Source organism: Pelodiscus sinensis, chromosome 1, assembly GCF_049634645.1.
Source record: "Pelodiscus sinensis isolate JC-2024 chromosome 1, ASM4963464v1, whole genome shotgun sequence".
NCBI lineage: Eukaryota > Metazoa > Chordata > Testudines > Trionychidae > Pelodiscus > Pelodiscus sinensis.
Genome location: NC_134711.1, coordinates 331,897,811 through 331,919,533, shown reverse-complemented (window position 1 = coordinate 331,919,533; position 21,723 = coordinate 331,897,811). Strand labels below are relative to the sequence as shown.

The 21,723-nt window shown below is 49.0% G+C and overlaps 1 protein-coding gene across 1 annotated transcript; it reads left to right on the top strand.

Annotated features, from left to right (window-relative positions):
• Nucleotides 1-11,278: 11,278 nt before the first annotated feature.
• On the top strand, nucleotides 11,279-12,226 carry LOC102445189 (olfactory receptor 52R1-like). Its single transcript, XM_075923047.1, has one exon. It carries the CDS (start codon nucleotides 11,279-11,281, stop codon nucleotides 12,224-12,226), a length of 948 nt encoding a protein of 315 aa, XP_075779162.1.
• Nucleotides 12,227-21,723: the final 9,497 nt, after the last annotated feature.

Genomic DNA, 21,723 nt, shown 5'->3' with positions numbered 1-21,723 from the left:
CCGACCCCCCCTCTTCCTCCTCCTGGGCCAGCCGCGCTGCACCTGATCAGGGCACCCCCTGCAACCTACTCTTCCCTCCACCCCCCCGCCCGGAGTTTAAACTCACCACACTTGATGGGGTAGTGAGGTGATGATCCTGCATCCCTGCCGCTTCTTTCTGCAGAGTCCTAAGACCTGCCGGTTTTCTCCGCTCAGCCGTGCATGTGCAGCAAACCCGGCGTGGCGCCTGTTCCCCAGAGTGCCGAAGCAGTGCTCCTTCTAGTGCGGGGGCTCGCGCCATGGGTGGCCCTTTGAAACAATAGGGTGTGCCTGTGCACACCCGGCACACCCCGTGCGCACGCCTATGGGTCTGGAGACAGGTCACTGAGGGGAAACTTGAAAACTTTCTGCAGGCACATGGGGCTGGCGGTGAAGCATCGGAGAGCAGTAACTCTCATCCCCCTCTGCCCCTCCTTTCACGGGAGGGTCTTCAAAAGCCCTGGTATAGGAACGTCACTAGGAACACACTGGCAATATACAGATAGGTAAACTGAGGCACTGGGAGGCTTGAGTTGCCCAAGGTCATACAGAGGGTGAATGGGAGGAGGAGAGACAGAACCCAGGAGACATGACTTCCCGGCCGTAACATTGGTCCTTCCCTCACACCAAGAGGGAAATCGACTCCTGCTCAGGCAGGGCCTGTTCCTTGGGGTGGAGGGGGAGAAGGCTGGAAGAGGGAGCCGGAGCTGGAGCAGATTTTCACGGTGACTCTGAGGGTCTCAGAAGGAGCTGGAGTGTGGGAGCTCCCTGCCCCTGGGAGGGGTGAACTCCGGGACTCCACTTCCCCTCCTAACCAGAGACCTGCCCACCCAGCAGAGGCCCTGGGCCTCCTTCCTACGCACTCCCAGGACAATCCCTGGGGCAGGGGGAGACCAGAGTCTGGGGCAGAGAAAAGGGGGACAGGGGAAGGAAGTGAGGCACCTTCTTGGAGACGGGACGACCGAGAGCCTCGGAGGGGGGCTCTCCCACAATGCAGCAGACTCTGAGCAGAGATTCTGACTGAGGCTTGAGGCCGGGTTTCACGAGAGATTTGAACCTGGAATCAGCCGGGAATGGTGGGAGAGACCGTTATCAAATTGCTGTCTGATATGGTGCAGGACTGGAGACCATGGCTGGCTTTCCCAGCATGCAATGCAGACTTTGTCGGCACCTCTGTTTTGTCAATCCCATGTTTTCTGCTGTGGTGTGGGGAAAAACAACCCCAGGACCAAGCAAAGGGCACCTATTGGCAGAGCAGTGGCAGCAGGAGGAGCGGACTGGCAGCGTGATAAGTAGGACAGCAGGAGAGTCTCTCTCATCTGTGCAGATCTTGGCGGCATGGGACGGACAAAGTCTGTGAGGGCCAGGGGGTCACATGGCATTGAAGCAATGTGAGGAGCCCAATCTCCCGTTGCTGGAAACCCACCTGACAGCTGCGAGTGGGTCCCCCACACTGAACAACACTCAGGGCTTCCTTCTGTGAGTGGAGACCTGTGCGCCAGGCACCAAGAACCTCAGACTAGTTTCAGCTTAGCTCCAGCTCCTGCACAGTCTTCAGTTGCTCCAGCTTATGAGCGGCAAGTTATATGGGCTTGTGGTGCCCGTACTCCAGCAATATTCAGAGCAGGGGCCCTCCAGCAGTATTTGGAGCTGGGTGTCTCCCCTGGCCCTGCCTGGAGCGTGCCCTGGCCCCCACCTGCCGGCCCCCTCGTGCGTCCTCCCACCTTGGCCCCAGGGCATCCCCCCATGGCCCCGGCCCATCCCTGCCGTGCACAGCTTTCAGTCCGCATTCTCCTTGCTGGGGAGATGCTTAGGCGTGATGCAATGTCACAGCCCGGGACTTTAAAACTACTCGGCGTGGCCTTGCGCCATGTGGACTAGCTCCGGGTTCAGAGACCAGGGACTTCTGGGGCCCAAGAGCAGACTCCGGCCCTGCAAAGTGGAAGGCAGAAGGTAAGGTAAGGGGAAAGAGGAGGGGGAGGAAGGGACTTGTGGCAGTGAGGAAAGGGGGAGGCACCAGAAGGGTGCAGGGCTAAGGGAAGGTGCAGGTGCCAGAGGATCCTGGGGTAAAGCAGAAGGGCAGACACCTGCAGGGGAGGGACCAGCAGCAGAGGAGAGAGGCAGGGCAGGTGTGTAGAGGGAGGTGTTAGGAGAGGGGATGAGGAGGGGTAGCTCACATGATCAGAGTGGGGCTACTGGAGGAGTGGGCACAGGGGGCAGAGAAGGGCTGGTGGAGGGGGGCAGGTTGCAGGAGGGTTGAGGGCAGTGAAAAGGGCAGGAGTCAGGATAGCAGAGGAGGGTGAGGAGTTGGGGGGGGGGGGGCAGACAGCAGGCACCAGGGGAGCTGATGGAGCAAGAGGAGGAGACTTGGCAGCAGAGAGAAAAGGTAGAGGTTTATAAAATATTTACAGTGGCAAATCCAAACAAGTCCCATAAACTCAGTACTGGTGCACAACACAAAATTCATTCTGCTCATGGGAGGAAACTCTTAGTTGATGCCTACACTGGCGGCTTCTTGTGCAAGAAATCTTGTGGAAGAGCACGTCCACACTGCCATGTGCGAGCTGTGCTTTGGCACAAGAGATTTGCTTTTGCGCAAGAGCACCCATAGCGGTACGGACACTATCTTGTGCCAGAAAGCTCCGATGGCCATTTTAGCCATAGGAGTTTCTTGCTCAAGAAATCCCTGCCGAGCGTCCACACTGCCCTCTTGCGCAAGAGAGCTTACACCTGTTAGAAAAGAGCGTTGCTCTTGCGCAAGACACCTTCTCTTACCACGCCGTGCTGTAAATTTCCTTGCGCAGAGCAGGCGGGCAGTGGATGCTCTGTGGGTTCTTGGGCAAGAACAGCTGCATGATAGAGATCTATAAACTCATGGCTGGTGTGGAAAAAGGAAATAAGGAAAAGTGATTTACTTGTTCCCATAATAAAAGAACTGGGAGTCGCCAAATGAAAGTGAAACCAGGGCTGGTCCCTCAACTCCCATAGTCTGTGCTCAGTGGGAGGGACTGAGCCATTGGGACCCATCCCACCTTCATTGGATGCCTTATTCTCCATACTTTCAGCTCACGCCAGCTGGGGTGTGCAGCTACTCCTAGGGAAAGTGACTTGCTCTGGAGCTGCATTGGAACGAAGCAAGAGCGCAGCTTCTTTTCGGGCTGGGAGGAAAGGGATTTGAACCTCAAACCCCATGCTTTAGAAACTGATACTTAACTATTAGGGCACAGCGAACCAGCCCACTAACCTTTCTTCAGCAGGTATCCTTGGTTATCTAAATCTTGTGGCGGGCACAGCCAGCCTCCTGAATGGGTAGATGGACACATTTAAGAACATAAGAACGGCCGTACTGGGTCAGACCAAAGGTCCATCTAGCCCAGTATCCTGTCTGCCGACAGTGGCCAGCACCAGGTACCCCAGAGAGGGGGGACCGAAGACAATGATCAAGCAATTTGTCTCCTGCGCTCTCTCTCCAGCTTCTTACAAACAGAGGCCAAGGACACCATTTTATCCCCTGGCTAATAGCCTTTTATGGACCTAACCTCCATGAAATTATCTAGCTTCTCTTTAAACTCTATTTAAGTCCTAGCCTTCACAGCCTCCTCTGGCAAGGAGTTCCACAGGTTGACTACATATTTTATTAGTTTTAAACCTGCTACCCATTAATTTCATTTGGTGTCCTCTAGTTCTTCTATCATGGGAACTAATAAATAACTATTCTTTATTGGCCCTCTCCACACCACTCATGATTTTATAGACCTCTATCATATCCCCCCTCCGTCTCCTCTTTTCTAAACTGAAAAGTCCCAGTCGTTTTAACCTCTCCTCATATGGGACCCGTTCCAAACCCCTAATCATTTTAGTTGCCCTTTTCTGAACCCTTTCCAAGGCCAAAATATCTTTTTTGAGGTGAGGAGACCACATCTGTACACAGTATTCAAGATGTGGGAGTACCATAATTTTATAGAGGGGCCGTAAGATATTCTGGTCCTAATTTTCTATCCCTTTCCTAATAATTCCTAGCATCCTATTTGCCTTTTTGACCACCGCTGCACTCTGTGTGGAAGTTTTCAGAGAACTGTCCACGATAACTCCAAGATCTCTTTCCTGATTTGTCGTAGCCAAATTTGCCCCCATCATACTGTACGTATAGTTGGGGTTATTTTTCCCGATGTGCATTACTTTACACTTATCTACATTAAATTTAATTTGCCATTTTGTTGCCCAATCACTCAGTTTGGTGAGATCTTTTTGGAGTCCCTCACAGTCTGCTTCTGTCTTGACTATCCTAAACATCGTGAACAAGGGGAGGACCCCGAGACACCAGAGGGCTCAGAAACCGGAACCAACTCCAACCCTATCAAGTTGTCCAAGAGGGTAAAAGCAGAACTGGCAAGTTAGGGCTGCTAAGTCCCGGGAGGGGGACATTTGCTTGGGACCAAGGAATGAGAACATGAGGGAAAATTGTGGCTGAGAGAGAAGAGGCCCTTTGGGAAAACCCAAAGTCCGGGGCCCATATTTCATCATCTAGAGGGACCTCCTAGACCAGATCATGCATGATCAAGAGGTACACCAGCTTCTAGTGCCATGGAATCACCAAAGGGCAATCTTAAGCCTCGCTCACAGTCACCTTTTGGGGGGACACCTGGGGGTGGAGAAAACACAGGTAAGAATTTTGCACAGGTTCTTCCGGCAGGCGGCTGATGAAGATGTCCAACAGTGTTTTGCCTCCTCTCCCAAGTGCTAATTACACAGCCTTCATCCCCATCTATGAGCCCCTCTAGTACCCTTGTCAAGGTTCCAGCCATTGGTCGGCTCTGAAACCCCTCTTCTTACTGGCAGAAGGTAGGAGCTGAACAGAGCTCATCATTAAGGCTTCCTGTTTCTCACAGCGATCACAGAATTTATGGGTTCTGCAACTTCCTGTGACCACCGTGACACCTGCAGCTGTCTGTGTGGATGACCCAGGAGATGCCTGAGTATCTCAGGGTGTTGCTCTCTTTCCCCACAGCACATGAGTGAGACTGTAGGTGGGACTGTATTAGGGTCATAATTCAAAATGAACTGAACAAATTGGAGAAGTGGTCTGAGGTAAATAGGATGAAGTTTAATAAAGACAAAGTGCCCCACTTAGGAAGGAACAATTAGTTTCACACATAAAGAATGGGAAGCGACTGTCTAGGAAGGATTACGGCAGAAAGGGATCTAGGGGTTATAGTGGACCACAAGTTGGATATGAGTCAGCAGTGTGATGCTGTTGCAAAAAAAGCAAATATGATTCTGGGATGCATTAACAAGTGTGTTGTGAGCAAGACACGAGACGTCATTCTTCCGCTCTGCTCTGCACTAGTTAGGCCTCAATTGAAGTATTGTGTTCCGTTCTGGGCACCACATTTCAAGAAAGATGTGGACAAATTGGAGAGGGTCCAGAGAAGAGCAACAAGAATGATTAAAAGTCTAGAGAACATGACCTGTGAAGGAAGGCTGAAAGAACTGGGTTTGTTTAGTTTAGAAAAGAGAAGATTGAGGGGGGACATGATAGCCGTTTTCAGGTATCTAAAAGGGTGTCATAAGGAGGAGGGAGAAAACTTGTTCATCTTGGCCTCTGAGGATAGAACAAGAAGCAATGGGCTTAAACTGCAGCAAGGGAGGTTTAGGTTGGACATTAGGAAAAAGGTCCTAACTGTCAGGGTGGTCAAACACTGGAATAAATTGCCCAGGGAGATTGTGGAATCCCCATCTGTGAAGGTATTTAAGAGTAGGTTAGATAAATGTCTATCGGGGATGGTCTAGACGGTATTTGGTCCTGCCATGAGGCCAGGGGATTGGACTCGATGACCTCTCGAGGTCCCTTCCAGTCTTCGTATTCTATGATTCTATGATTCTATTCGGGAAGAAATACTGCAAAAATAGCTTATTTCAAAATAGCATGGCTACATTACAGGGAAGCCTAAAATTGGTCCCAGGGAGGTTCCCCAAATTGGACGCACAACTTCAATTTAGAGTCCCAGGAGGCGCTGGGGAGTAATTACACTGAATGTCCCAGGAGAGGAGCTATTCCGAAACAGGGTTATTCCTCATGGAACAAAGTTTAACTGACGTCGGAACAAGCTGTCCATTATACACAGAGCGGCCAATTCCTCCCCGTCTCGGTGCAGAGCCCAAGAGTTCTCCTCACCCTGTGGGAAGGGCCCTTAATTAGAGCTGACTCTCAAGGCAGCAGCACAGACAGGCTGGTCTCCAGTCTGTTTACATTGATACTCTCGCTTCTCCACTACAGTGTGAGCAAACCCTACTGGGACTGCACAGAGCTATCTTATAAAGGGGCACAGACCTGTGTTACCTGGCAGCCATGGATGTCTAAGAGATGCTGGGGTGAGTGTTGTGTGGGGCAGAGTGGCCTGAGGGGGCTTCCCCAGGAAGACACGCGCATCTCCAAATTCCCACACACCTGTCTCGTGCTGAAGACGCACCTGCTGGGCAGCCTCAGTGCAATTTGGGAAGGGTGGTACAGTGTCGGGCAGGGTAGGGTTGCGAGTATGTCTGTGATGCTTTCTACTCCGGGCAGCCATTAAACAGGGAGAGAGGAGCGTGGGTATTATAATAAGATCAGCCTTTTATTGTCAGATAACTTCTCGGATAAGTGGGTGACGCTGTCTGTCTCTCTCTGTCAGATATTTTCTGTATCTCTTTTCTGCCCCCTCTCCAGTTTTTCCACGTCCTTTTCGAAATGTGCCTCCTGCCTGGATGTGGATGGTTTCACCAATGCCGGGAGCAAAGACAAAGACCCTTCCTCTGCTCCCACCCACCACTGCCCAGTTCATGCGCATGATGGTGTGATTGCCCCTAACGACACCAAAATCTCTTTCTGGGCCCCTGGGTACCAGGACCGTGTAACCCAGTCAGGGCATCAGGCCTGCACACCCTGTTCTGAGGGGACAACTTTCCATGTGGCTCTCTTACAACGTTCTCGTTCTATCGGTGCTCCTGTCCCGGCCGACTCATTCTAACCCCATTACCCTTCGGTGTAGCGTAGCCAGGTTTTATCGACAGCCATTTTACCTTGGCTGCCACATCATTCATCAAAATAATGAGGAGCATCCGGCCTACCACTGATGCCCCAGGATACATCCCCATTCACTGACAATACATAAGAACATAAGAACATAAGAACAGCCGTACTGGGTCAGACCAAAGGTCCATCTAGCCCAGTATCCTGTCTGCCGACAGTGGCCAGCACCAGGTGCCCCAGAGAGGGTGGACCAAAGACAATGATCAAGCGATTTGTCTCCTGCCATCCCTCTCCAGCCTCTGACAAACAGAGGCCAGGGACATCATTTTATCCCCTGGCTAATAGCCTTTTATGGACCTAATTATCTAGCTTCTCTTTAAACTCTATTATAGTCCCAGCCTTCACAGCCTCCTCTGGCAAGGAGTTCCACAGATTGACTACATGCTGTGTGAAGAAGAACTTTCTTTTATTAGTTTTAAACCTGCTACCCATTAATTTCATTTGGTGTCCTCTAGTTCTTCTATCATGGGAACTAATAAATAACTTTTCTTTATCGGCCCTCTCCACACCACTCATGATTTTATAGACCTCTATCATATCCCCCCTCCGTCTCCTCTTTTCTAAACTGAAAAGTCCCCGTCGCTTTAACCTCTCCTCATATGGGACCCGTTCCAAACCCCTAATCATTTTAGTTGCCCTTTTCTGAAGCCTTTCCAAGGCCAAAATATCTTTTTTGAGGTGAGGAGACCACATCTGTACACAGTATTCAAGATGTGGGCGTACCATAGTTTTATACAGGGGCAGTAAGATATTCTGGGTCTTATTTTCTATCCCTTTCCTAATAATTCCTAGCGTCCTATTTGCCTTTTTGACCGTCACTACACACTGCATGGAAGTTTTCAGAGAACTGTCCACGATAACTCCAAGATCTGTTTCCTGATTTGTCGTAGCCAGATTATCCCTCATCATACTGTACGTATAGTTGGGGTTATTTTTCCCATTGGCAACTCCTTTCTTAGTTCACTTTTGTAGCTGAATGTTTTCTCTTATGAATTAACACCCATCAAAGAAATCAAATTCTATTCCATCTGACAGGTTCCCTGGAGTAGCCAGAAGTTCACTTTTGCTAGAGGGTGAAACTGGTTTCTTACACCCACTGACTGACTGGCATGAATTAAATTCCTCGACCTTTTTGGCACTGGCTAATTATATCGACCTTCCCGAAGCCCTCCTGTTTGTTACTCTCATTTCCGCAATTACATTGTTTTCCACTGAGTCTGCCTGTTAATTTGCCTCAGCGTTGAAGAGTTAGCTCCTGGATCTCTAACTGTCTGCAAGTCTCGGAGGGGTAGCTGTACTCGCCTGCACCATTCAAACCTATGAGCACCCCCATGGCACCTTAGAGACGCTAACAGCTCACCTGTTGAAGTCGGCCTTAGCAACCAAATCTCCTGACCTTATAAATGTGTCAGTCTCGTAGAGCTCTCGATAGATATTAGTGGTTGGGAAGTGTCCTCCATCTATTTGACTGGACTCAGTGCCAATATTATACGTTTTTCCTCCTTGTACTGCCCCCTTTATCTTTTCTCACTAACCAGTCCCAGACTTTGGAGTCTGTCTGCGCTTGGCAGCCTGCCCTATTCCCATGGCCAGCATTTCTGCTGGGCACAGGTCTTGGGAAAGTCTCGGGGTTGTCACTCTCCCAGATTTTGAGCCACAGAACAAATTGGGAAAAAGGCATTAGGGCTGAATTTGTTCCTTAGTGAATAATGATAAACAATGAAAAACTATTTCGCTGGGAGGGTGGGGAAGCACTGGAATGGGTTACCTAGGGAAGTAGTGGAATCTCCATCCCTAGAGGTGTTTAAGTCTTGGCTTGACAAAACCCTGGCTGGGTTGATTACGTTGGGATTGGTCCTGCCCTGGGCAGGGGGCTGGACTTGATGACTTCTAGGATCTCTTCCAGCTCTATGGTTCTATGATTCTATGAATAATCTTGCAGCACTTTGAGACAAACAAAACATGTAGCTGTTAGTCTCTACAGTGCTGCAAGACTCTTTGTTGTTGTTTTTTTAAGTGTTTCCAGTTACAGACTCACACCTGCACCCCTCAGAAACGTTTGGAAAACGATAGGTAGCTGGTATCCACTCTCCTGTGTCCTGCTGGTGCCATGTGCAGAAGCAAAATCCTTTTACAGCTCTGACACATGCACTCCCTCCTTAGTGCATCCAAGCATCCCCTCAGTCCTTTTGGTCACAGCATGAGACAGGGCACTCACAAAGAGTCGTGTATCCTCTCTGACCTCTACATCATAAGAGCGGCCATACCGGGTCAAACCAAAAATCTATCTAGCCCAGTATCCTCTCTACCGACAGTGGCCAATGCCAAGTGCCCCAGAGGGAGAGAACACAACAGGTAATCATCACGTGATCCCTCCCCTGTCATCCATCCCCACACAAACAGAGGCTGGGGTCACCATTCCTATTCACCCTGGCTAATAGCCCTTGATGGATCTAACCTCCAGGAACCTATCTAGCTCTTTTTTGAACCCTGTTAAACTTCTAGTCTTCACAACATCCTCCAGCAAGGAGTTCCACAGGTCGACTGCACTCTGAATGAAGAAAAACGTTCTTTTGTTTGTTTTAAACCTCCTGCTTATTCATTTCATTTGGTGACCCTAAATTCTTATATTGTGAGAATTAGTAAATAACTTTTCTTTAAGACTAAGTGAAGTGTTGGAGGATAAGCTTTCGTGGGCAAAGACCTACTTTGTCAGATGCATGTACAAAGTGGGTCTTTGCCCACGAAAGCTTATGCTCCTACATTTCAGTTAGTCTATAAGGTGCCACAGGACTCCTTGCCGCTTTTGCAGATTCAGACTAACACGGCTACCCCTCTGATACTTAATTTTTCTTTATTCACTTTTTCCACACCAGTCATGATTTGATAGACCTCTGTCTTATCCCCCGTTAGCCTCCTCTTCTCTAACCTGAAAAGTCCAAATCTTCTTAATCTCTCTTCATATGGGACCCGTTCCAAACCCCTCATCATTTTTATTCCCCTTTTCTGATCTTTTTCCAATGCCAAGAGATCTTTTCTGAGATGAGGTGACCACATCTGTACACAGTATTCACGTTGTGGGCGTACCATGGTTTTATATAGAGGCAATAAGATATTCTCTGTCTTATTCTCTCTCCCTCTCTCAATGATTCCTAACATTCTGGTTGCTTTTTGGCCTGCTGCTGCACACCGAGTGGATGTTTTCAGAGATCTATGTCAGAGAAACTTTTCAGGGTCCCTGCGTTCCACTAAAGAGCACCCTTGTCTGGGGCTTGGATCAGCATTTCCCATTCCAAAAGGATCACTTTGACTCCAATCTTTGGGTCATCTGGGGATGTTTTCTGTGGTGATTTTCTGTTGCTTTCAAATTACTGATGCCTGCATACTCCAAAATAGGGAATTTCTGTTACCGGAGTCCATTGTTCAGAATTCAGTTATCTGGATAAGGAAAATATCATTTTTCAGTTTCAAGAGCAACTCATTTTCTTCACCCATGAGAACAGCCCCCCTGTCCTGCATTGGCTCATTGATTGGAATGGGCCCCATATGAAGAAAGATTAAAAAGACGTGGACTTTTCAGCTTGGAAAAGAGGAGACTAAGGGGGGATATGATAGAGGTCTGTAAAATCATGACTGATGTGGGAAGAGTGAATAAGGAAAAGTTATTTACATATTCCCACAATATAAGAAGGAAGGGTTACCAAATGAAATTAATAGGCAGTAGGTTTATAACAAACAGAAGGAAGGATTTTTTTTTCACTCAGCGTGCGGTCAATCTGTGGAACTCCTTGCCAGAGGATGTGGTGAAGGATAGGACTTTAACAGGGTACAAAAAAGAGCTAGATAGATTCATGGAGGTTGGGTCCATCAATGGCTATGAGCCAAGATGGGTAGGAATCGTGTCCCTGGCCTCTGTTTCTCCAAAGCTGGGTGTCAGGGGAGGGATCATGTGAGGATTACCTGTTGTGTCCTCTTTCTCTGGTACATATGGTATTGGCTACTATACAGGGTACAGAGCTGGATGGACCATTGGTCTGACCCAGTCTGGCCATTCCTATGTTCTTATTTTAACATTGTCTGTCCATTCAGGGATCTGTACTACAACCATCATCTTCAGGAAGTCAGGAGAGCATACAGCGCGTGCACGAGACTCTCTTCGGCCTCACAGTGGTTCACCATCTCCTCAGCTCCATGTCAGATTCCAACACCACCCACTTCAGTAATCCCTCCAACTTCATCCTGCTGGGCTTTCCTGGCCTGGAGACAGCCTACGCCTGGATCTCCATCCCCTTCTGCAGCACATACACCATATCCGTGCTGGGGAATTTCACCATCCTGTTCATTGTCAAGAGGGAGCTGAGCCTCCATGAGCCCATGTACTATTTCCTCTGCATGCTGGCCGTCACCGACCTGGTCTTGTCCACATCCACCCTGCCCAAAACACTGAGCATCTTCTGGTTCAATTCCAGGGAGATCGATTTCAGTGCCTGCCTCACCCAGATGTTCTTCATTCACTGCTTCTTAGCAATCGAGTCGGGGATCTTTGTGGCCATGGCGTTGGATCGCTACGTGGCCATCTGCCATCCCCTGAGACATTCCACCATCCTCACAAACTCTGTGGTGGCCAAGATCGGCCTGGCTGTGTTGCTGCGTGGTGGCATGCTGACATTACCCTTTACTTACATAGGAAGTCGGTGGCCGTATTGCATGACCAACATCATCGCTCACTCACATTGCGAGTACATCGCCGTGGTGAGGCTGGCCTGTGGGGACACCCGTATCAGTAGTTACTACGGCCTCTTTGTAGTTTTCTTTGTGACTGGTCTGGATTTGTTTTTTATATCCGTGTCCTATACTCAGATCCTCAGGGCCATCTTCAGACTCCCCACCAAGGACGCCCGGCTCAAGACTTTTGGGACCTGCGGCTCCCACCTCTTTGCCATCCTCTCCTTTTACACCCCAGGTCTCTTCTCCTTCCTCACACAGCGGTTTGGCCAGAATGTGGCCCTGCATTTCCGCATTCTCATTGGTAATGTGTACCTCCTGGTGCCCCCCATGCTGAACCCCATCATCTACGGGGTGAAGACGAGACAGATCCGGGACAGGCTGCTCCAACTCTTTAGTTGTAAAGGGAGCTAAAATTTTCTCCTGGTGCTCTGGCTCACCGAAGAAGAGCTTTTCAACTTCAGATGGGGTTGGATATTCTTTCATGAATCACTAGGGTTTGCTTACACTTGCAGCCTAATTCAAAATAGGGCTGCAAATGTAAGCATTCAAAATTGCAAATCAAGCCTGGGATTTAAATATCCTGCGCTTGATTTGCATCTTCCCGGCCGGGCGCCATTTTTGAAATTGACAAGCCCGGAATAACTGCCTGTGTCGACACGCGGCAGTGAAACGGGCATTCGAAATAAAGCCCTATTTCAAAATACCTGTTATTCCTCCTATAATGAGGTTTAACCATTATTTCAAAACAGGGTTTTATTTCGAACACCCGTTTCACTACTGCATACAGACGCAGGCAGTTATTCTGGGCTTGTCAATTTCAAAAAATGGCGCCCGGCCGGGAAGATGCAAATCAAACATGGGATATTTAAATCCCAGGCTTGATTTGCAATTTCGAATGCCTACATTTGTAGCCCTATTTCGAATTTGGCTGCAAGTGCAGACATATTCTTAAGGTGTGTCTAGACTATAGTGTTTTTTCGAAAAAAAGTAGCCTTTTTTCAAAAAAAACTATCCCTGTGTCTCGATCTCCGCCGTGTTCGGTCAACGGTAAATCAAAAGAACGTGGTGGTTTTGTCGATGGTGGTAAACCTTGTTTTACGAGGAAGAATGCCTTTTTCGACTGAGATCTGTCAACAAAAGGTGTGTGCGGACACAGAGAGCCAGTTCTGTCGACAAAAAAGGCCCCCAGGAAGACACCTTGGTGGACAGTCCAGCCTTCACTTGGACAGCACCTCTGTGGTTCCTGGCCGCAGCCTCTTAAAGGCACAGGCATCCAGACAGGCCTTGCTGTCCGGCAGCTAGCCAGAGCACCCGTGTCAGCCATGCTGGCCATGTCCCAGTCTCAAGGCCCCCCTGGTCCTTCTCGGGACAGTGAGGTGAATCCACCCAGGGGCACCAAAAAGTGGGCACCAGCCTGGTCAGGGCCAGAAATTAAAAACCTGCTGGAGGTCTGGTCCCAGGAAGAAGCCCTTGAGGCCCTGCAGACATGCCGCAGGAATGTGGAGGTCTGAGCAGTGTATGGCCCAGGGTCTCAGAATTTGGCCTTTCGTGGTGAGTCTATTAACTCATTTCATCCTGAGGGATCCGCTATACTGTTCAAATGCAGACACCTCAGGGCTCTAGGCTACCCATCAGGGGGCGAAGGGGACAGGCCAAAATGTCCCATATAACTGGACCCAATCCATTGCCTGAAGAAAGTCCTAGGCAGTTTCCTGACCGGGCAGTGTGAAAAGGACCAGAGCTTCCCTTTCGGTCTGACCACGCACACGTTGGCCTGGGTTTGACAAGAGGGGCAACTCCCATTATCGCAGGGATTCCCCTCAGTTTGCCGAATCCCACTCATCGCTGACCCCAACACCTCCCATGCTGATCATTGACATGGGTGGGCATGGATGTGTCTCTGGTGAGGCCACATCTGGAGTATTGTGTCCAGGTCTGGGCCCCCACTATAGAAAGGATGTGGACGCATTGGAGAGGGTCCAGCGGAGGGCGACCAAAATGATCAGGAAGCTGGAGCACATGACCTACAAGGAGAGTGAGGGATTTGGGCTTCATTAGTCTGCAGAAGCGAAGAGTGAGGGGGGATTTGAGAGCAGCCTGCAACTTCCTGAAGGGAGGTTCCAAAGAGGCTGGAGAGAGGCTGTTCTCAGTAGTGGCAGGTGGCAGAACAAGGAGCAATGGGCTCAAGTTACAGTGGGGGAGGTCTAGGTTGGATATTAGGAAAAACTCTTTCCCTAGGAGGGTTGGGAAGCACTGGGCTGGGTTCCCTAGGGAGGGGGTGGAATCTCCATCGCTAGAGGTGTTTCAGTCCCGGCTTGACACAGCCCTGGCTGGGATGATGAAGTCGGGGTTGGTCCTGCTTTGGGCAGGGGGCTGGACTCGATGACTCCTGAGGTCTGTGCCTGCCCTGGGATTTTAGGATTCTAGGATTATCACACAGGCCTACCCAGTCCCAGTCCCCGTCCCAGAGGGGTAAGTCCCAGAGGTGTGACCTTCAGAATGGAAACAGGCTGGTGACTGGACACACATCTCTCTCTGGCTACGTCTACACTGGCATGATTTTCCAGAAATGCTTTTAATGGAAAAGTTTTCCATTAAAAGCATTTTCGGAAAAGCGCGTCTAGATTGGCAGGATACTTTTCCGGAAAAGCACTTTTTGCGGAAAAACGTCCGTGGCCAATCTAGACGTGCTTTTCCGCAAAAAAGCCCCGATCGCTATTTTTGCGATCGGGGCTTTTTTGTGGAAAACACTACTGGGCTGTCTACACTGGCCCTTTTGCGCAAAAGTCTTTCGGAAAAAGACTTTTTCCCGAACGGGAGCAGCATAGTATTTCCGGAAAATCACTGATGATTTTACAGGAGATCGTCAGTGCTTTTCCGGAAATTCAAGCGGCCAGTGTAGACAGCTGGCAAGTTTTTCCAGAAAAGCGGCTGATTTTCCGGAAAAATTTGCCAGTCTAGACACAGTTTCCGTATCTGTGCTTCTGTGTCCTTTAGCCAGTGTTAGGAGTAAGAAATCATTAAGGGAACTTCTAAAAGGGAGATGCGAACTTTTAATACTGTGGGTCTCCCGTACTCTCTCGGCTGCTCCCTGCGTCGGGCAGGGTATGGGTTACCGAGGGAGGTGGGGGAAAGTCCGTCCCTTCAGGATTTTAACACCACGCTTGACAAAGCCTGAGCTGGAACGATTGAGTTGGGGTGGGGCTGAGGTCTTTTCCAAGGCTAATCTCCTCTGGTTCTATGACACGAGAGGAAATGAACTGAGAGGGCAGAAGAAAATCCAGCGGGCACAAGAATCCAGTCTCTCTGCTGCCTACAGGAACCACCTTTCCACAGGGCCATTTCGGCAGGAGGTGGAGGCCTTCATCCCCTGACAAGCCCTGACTGCCCTCCGTCCCCAGGGACACGGCGTGGGTGTGGCTTTAAGTGAGTCGGTTCCTCCCAAGCAACTCCAGGGGCTGTGCTGGGTGGGCAGGTCCGTGAGTGGGAGAGGAAGTGGCATCCTCCCCAACCCCCCGCAGGAGCGGGGAGCTCCCACGCACCAGCTAGTTCTGAAACCCTGAGATTCACCTTGAGAGAGTGCTGAAGACTTTGACTCCCTCTTTCCTCTGCCCCCTTCCCCTAGCCAAAGACCAGCCCATGCCAGAGCGGGAGTCCATGGGGAAGAGACTCTGGTTACAGCAGGGAAGTCAGGACTCCTGGTTTCGGTCTTTCATCCTGACATTAAATCTGTGAGAAACCTTGGCCAAAGCAGCTCACCCCGTGCCTCAGTTTACCTATATGCACAATGGGGATAGGTTCCTAGCCACTGTCCTTTGGTGGGTGTTGGAAAGATCCTCCAGAGAAAACTGCTGCAGTGGGTGAAGATAGTTACTGAGAGCTGCTGGTCTTTGCTCTCCGAGGCTATATCCATACCGCAGTGTTCTTTCAGAATAGCGGACAGTATTCCGAAATAGCATAGTTTGCTTCTCCACTACAAACAGTTCTTTTGACATAATGTCAAATTAATGTCAAGCTGGAGGATTTCTTACTCTGACTCCTGTAACCCTCATTGTACGAGGAGGAAGGGAAGTCAGAGGAAGAGAGGGCCTCTTCAGACTTCCTGCTGTGTAGACAGCGCCGAAAGCCGAACTAAGCTATTTCGACTTCAGCTACGCAATGGATATAGCTCAAATTGGGGAGCTTATTTCAGCTTTAGCACTGCTGTGGAGATGTGCCCTAAGAGACAGCTCTGTGTGTCTGCAGGAAGTGTTCAGGTGTCCCCCTGGTCATCTTTCTCCAGAGCTGTCTGTCTGCCACCTGCCCAGCCATCCTGGGCATTTCCGGGGGAAAAGAGCCTGGGGAGATCAGGGCATCATGACACTATTTCCTAATCCTGGAATGGGTTACCTAGGGAAGTAGTGGAGTCTCCATCCCTAGAGGTGTTTAAGTCTCGGCTTGACAAAGCCCTGGCCGGGTTGATTTAGTTGGGATTGGTCCTGCCTAGAGTGGGGGGCTGGACTTGATGACCTTCTAGGGTCTCTTCCAGTTCTATGATTCTATGATAAGGGGATGGTTTGATGAGATAACATGATCTTAGTAACTAATTGACCATTCATTATCAGTGGGAAATAGGCCAATGGAGGGATGATAGGAGTTACTATAGAGAACTTTCTAGATGTCTGGCTGGTGAGTCTTGCCCACATGCTCAGGGTTTAGGTGATCGCCATATTTGGGGTTGGGAAGGAATTTTCCTCCGTGGTAGATTGGCATAGGCCCTGGAGGTTTTTCGCCTTCCTCTGTAGCATGGGGTATGGATCACTTGCTGGAGGATTCTCTGCATCTTGGGGCCTTCAAAGTATTTGAGGGCTTCAATATCTGAGATATAGGTGAGAGGATTATTCTAGGAGGGGTGGGTGAGATTCTGTGGCCTGCACTGTGCAGGGGGTCAGACTAGATGATCATAATGGTCCCTTCTGACCTTAAAGTCTATGAGTCTATGAGTAAACATGTACACAGAGCGACCAATTCCTCCCCGTCTCGGTGCACAGCCCAGGAGTTCTTGCCTTTTGGGAAGGGCCCTTCATTAGAGCTGACTCCCAAGGCAGCAGCCTGGTCTCCAGTCTGTTTACACTGATACGCTCGCTCCTCCGCTACAGTGTGAGCGAACCCCACTGGGGCTGCACAGAGCTATCTTATAAAGGGGCACAGGCCCGGGTCAGCTTTCAGCCACGGACATTTCCGGGGATGCTGGGGTGAGTAATGTGTGGGGCAGGGTGACCTGAGGGGGCTTCTCAGGGAAGACATTCATGTTTCCAGACTCCCAGATGCCCACCTCTTGCTGAAGATGCACCAGTCAATGTGGACAGGGGCTAGTGAGTAAGTCTGTGACCCTTCCTACTCTGGACAACAGCCATCACATTTCGAGAAGACCTGTGAGTAATTAGACCAGTGTGTTATCTCCCAGGGTTCTCTGTCCATGAACACCTTGTGGGATTGTCTTTCTTATCAGATATGTGGGCGACGCTGTCTGAGTCTCTCTGTTTGTCTCTTTTCTGTCTCCTCTCCTGTTTTTCAATGTCCTTTTCAAAATGTGCCCCCCGCCTGAATGTGGATGGTTCCACCTACGCCGGGGCCGAGATAAAACCCTTCCTCTGCTCCAACTCACCACTCCCCAGTTCACGCGCACGATGGTTTGGTTGGCCCTAACTATACCTAAATCCCTTTCCGGGTTCCTGGGTCCACGTGGACCATGTGTCCCAGTCAGTGGACCAGGCCTGCATTACCTGTTCTGAGGGGACAACTTTTCGTGTGGCTCTGTTACAATGTTCTAGCTCCATCGGTGAGCTGGCCCCGGTCAGCTCATCCTCCGCCGATCCATGGAGCATAGCCAGATTTTATCGGCGGCCATTTTATCTTTGCATCATTCATCGAAATAGTGGTGAGCATCTGGCCTACCACTGATCCCCGCTTGACCCCAGTGGATACATCCCTATTTTCCACTGGCCATTGTTTTCAGAGATCCGTGAGTCAGCCAGTGTTTGGTGATTTTCCGACCTCTCTGCTAATATTACATTTTTTTAGCTTAGTAATTCAAATGCCTCTAAGAAATCAAATTCTATTGCATCGGCCAAGTTCCCTTGAACAGCCAAAAGTTTACTTTCAATAAAGGATGAAACTAGCAAGGCCTGTTTTCCATAAACCCTATGGCTGACTGGCATTAATTAAGCCTTTTTTTTTTTTACTAATCCCATACCGGCTTTTCCATTGTTTTCTGACCTTGTCAAATCATTTTTATTATTTTCCCATTTTTATGCCTACTTCAAAGTAGGAATAAGAGCCTCCGGAAAAGGGCACTTTTTCCGGAGGATCGGGGCCAGTCTAGACGCTCTTTTCCGGCTTTTTTAAAAGCCGGAAAAAAGCGGCGGACATTTTTATTTAAATGCCGCGGGGGATATTTAAATCCCCCGCGGATTTCCCTACGACGACTAGTGAAATTTACATGCCCCTTCCGGAAAAGGGGCCAGTGTAGACGTAGCCTATATGTTACTGCTTGGGAACTGTTTTCTCTCCATTGGAATATAATCCCTTCCCATTTTTTTATTTTTTATTTTTTTCTCCTCTAACTGATGACCTCCCCCCCCCCACTTTGTCTTTTCTTTCAACATTCCCAAACCCTTCAGTCTGTCTTATCACATCCTCCTTCACACTGTCAGCCTGGCACGGAAACCCTCCCCCTCTTTGCACTATCCTTTCTAGAGACGGGAGGCGTGGCTAGACTGCGGGGGTTTTTTTGGATCCCAGAGATATCCCAAAAAAACTCCGCCGCATCCAGATAATTTGTTTGCTCTTCCGCTTTTTTTGTGTGGAAGAGAAAACGTACTCTTTCGGAAGCCCCTGTGTTCCTCGGTCCACGAGGAAGAAGGGGACTTCAGAAAGAGGGCTTTTTTCTGAAATTTGGGCCAGTCTAGACGGGCCAGATTTTGGAAAAGCCTCTTCCTACAAAAGTACCAGAAAAAGATACTCAGAACGCAGAGCGCATTTTCTTATCTTTTTCTGAAAGATCCTTGCAGTCTAGCTGTACCCTGGGTGACCAAAACTGGGCACATATTCAGGGCAGTGTCTTCTCTGACTCATTCCTTTGCACAGAATCATAGACTCTATCATGAACAGGGGGAGTGCTGACCAGCACCCGGTGACTAAGGGGTTAACTCAGGTACCTAGCAAAGGTGTTGGCCAGGGGGCCAGGAGACAGAGTGTTGACATTTGAATTGGATATAAGTTCCTTGCCTGCCTTCTTTGTGGGGGAGAGAGAAACCAAGAGTTGTGAGAGACAGAATGATTTAAACCCAGGCAGAACTACCATCTCGCCGAGGAATTCAGGGCAATGGGAGAGGACTGAACAAAGAGAAATTTAGAAGTGAGTACCAGGGAAATGTGAGTCCAGTAGCGATGAGGGTAATCATAAAATCATCGAATACGAGAACTGGAAGGGACCTCGAGAGGTCATTGAGTCCAGTCCCCTGCCCTCATGGCAGGACCAAATACTGGCTAGACCATCCCTGATAGACATTTATCTAACCTACTCTTAAATATCTCCAGAGATGGGGATTCCACAACCTCCCTGGGCAATTTATTCCAGTGTTTGACCACCCTGACAGTTAGGAACATTTTCCTAATGTCCAACCTAAACCTCCCTTGCTGCAGTTTAAGCCCATTGCTTCTTGTTCCATCCTCAGAGGCCAAGATGAACAAGTTTTCTCCCTCCTCCTTATGACACCCTTTTAGATACCTGAAAACTGCTATCATGTCCCCTCTCAATCTTCTCTTTTCTAAACTAAACAAACCCAATTCCTTCAGTCTTCCCTCATAGGTCATGTTCTCTAGACCTTTCATCATTCTTGTTGCTCTTCTCTGGACCCTCTCCAATTTCTCCACATCTTTCTTGAAATGTGGTGCCCAGAACTGGACACAATACTCCAACTGAGGCCTAACCAGCGCAGAGTAGAGCGGAAGAATCACTTCTCGTGTCTTGCTCACAACACACCTGTTAATGCATCCCAGAATCAGGTTTGCTTTTTTTTGCAACAGCATCACATTGCTGACTCACTCAGCTTGTGGTCCACTATGACCCCTAGATCCCTTTCTGCCGTACTCCTTCCTAGACAGCCGCTTCCCATTCTCTGTGTGTGAAACTGATTGTTCCTGCCTAAGTGGAGCACTTGGCATTTGCCTTTATTAAACTTCATCCTGTTTATCTCAGACCATTTCTCCAATTTGTCCAGATCATTTTGAATTATGACCCTATCCTCCAGAGCAGTCGCAACCCCGCCCATGGTTTGGTTTGAACTGCTCTGTGTGAATCTCTGACGCCCCTGCCCAATTAATTACCATCTAAGCATTGTGTCAGGACTTTTCTCTGCTTTTTAAATTTGGTTTCCTTAGTTGCGCTGTACATCTAGCAACGACTCATGCTTTCTCCAGTTTATCTTTCATTTTGTAATAAAAGTCATTAATGATTTGATTCATGTGTCCCGGAAGGTTTGTCTGTGTATCTGCATGTCTCCGACTGAGGGGTCAGTTACCAGAGACCGCTGCTTGTTTTTCTCTTTTCTTTATCAAGCTCTTTTGGGGCAAAAGAGCTTGGGGTACCCCAGAGGGTGGTTTCAAGTGTTCATCCCTGGGTTTTGTTAGGGTTCAAAAAGCACTTGATGGTGGCAGCAAATTCCCCAAAATTTGTGTATTAGAATTTGGGGGGAAGTAGGTTTTGGAGTTCTCGTGTGCATTTGGAGTGTCAGAGTGGGGAACAGTCTTGAGCTAAGCAAAAAGACAATAACAAGCTTGTAAAGTCTTTGACTGCTCTCCAGATACCACAAATAAAGTCTCAGAGTGGGAAACAACCTTGATAGACTCATAAAACATTAGAACTGGAAGGAACCTTGAGTGGTCATCAAGTCCAGTCCGCTGCCTTCACGGCAGGACTAAGCATGGTCTGACTGGTGCCGGTCCAACTTGCTCTTAAATATCTCCAGGGATGGAGATGCCACAATCCTCCGAAGCAATTTATTCCAGTGTTTATCCACCCTGACCCTAAAGTCCAACCTCAACCTCTCTTGCTGCAGTTTAAGCCCATTGCTTCTTGTCCTATCCTCAGAGACCAAAGAGAACAATTTTTCTCCCTCCTCCTTGTAACACACTTTTAGGTACTTGAAAGCTCCTCTCATGTCCCCTCTCAGTCGTCTCCTTTCTAAATGTTACCAACCCAATTCTTTCAGTCTTTCCTCATAGCTCATGTCTTCTAGACCTTTCATCATTTTTGTTGTATCTGCACATTGTCTTTGTTTTGGCCACCACAGCAAACAAGCAGGTATTTAAATGTAACAGCTGATATGGAAGCCCTGGTCTTTTCTCTCAGATGCCGTTCTGTTTAGGACAGTTCCATCTAGCATGTGTCTTGGCAAAGGTTGGGGCCTTTTCCACTGTCAGATGTGGTGCAATCATGCCTATGCGGAAATCCCTAAGCTTGGCCTGTTGGCCTGGATTTCATTCCATGAAAGAAAAATGATGAATACCCACTCCCGTGTCTTAAGCCGAGACCTATTAACATTTCCACATGATGATGTGCAGGAATGACTGCTGTGTGAAACACCATTCAACAGGGCCTTTCCCTTAGCACGATCATGTGTTCATCATTCATTTCTCTGAATAATGAAAATGTCATTTTCCAGTTTGAAGAGCAGCCAATTTTTCGCACCTATGAGACCAGCCCCCGGTACTGTAGAATCTCATGTTAACATTGTCTTTCCATTCAGGCAGCTGTACTGCGACTGTCACCCCAAAAACTGGGCACGTATAGGAAGGCAGAGGAACATACGGTACATGCAGGAGACACCATTCTGCTTCCGAGTTGGACCCATCTTCCCTACTCC

Bases quoted from the DNA above. Each gene is read 5' to 3' on its own strand.
- LOC102445189 (XM_075923047.1), top strand. From the start codon at position 11,279: ATGTCAGATTCCAACACCACCCACTTCAGTAATCCCTCCAACTTCATC.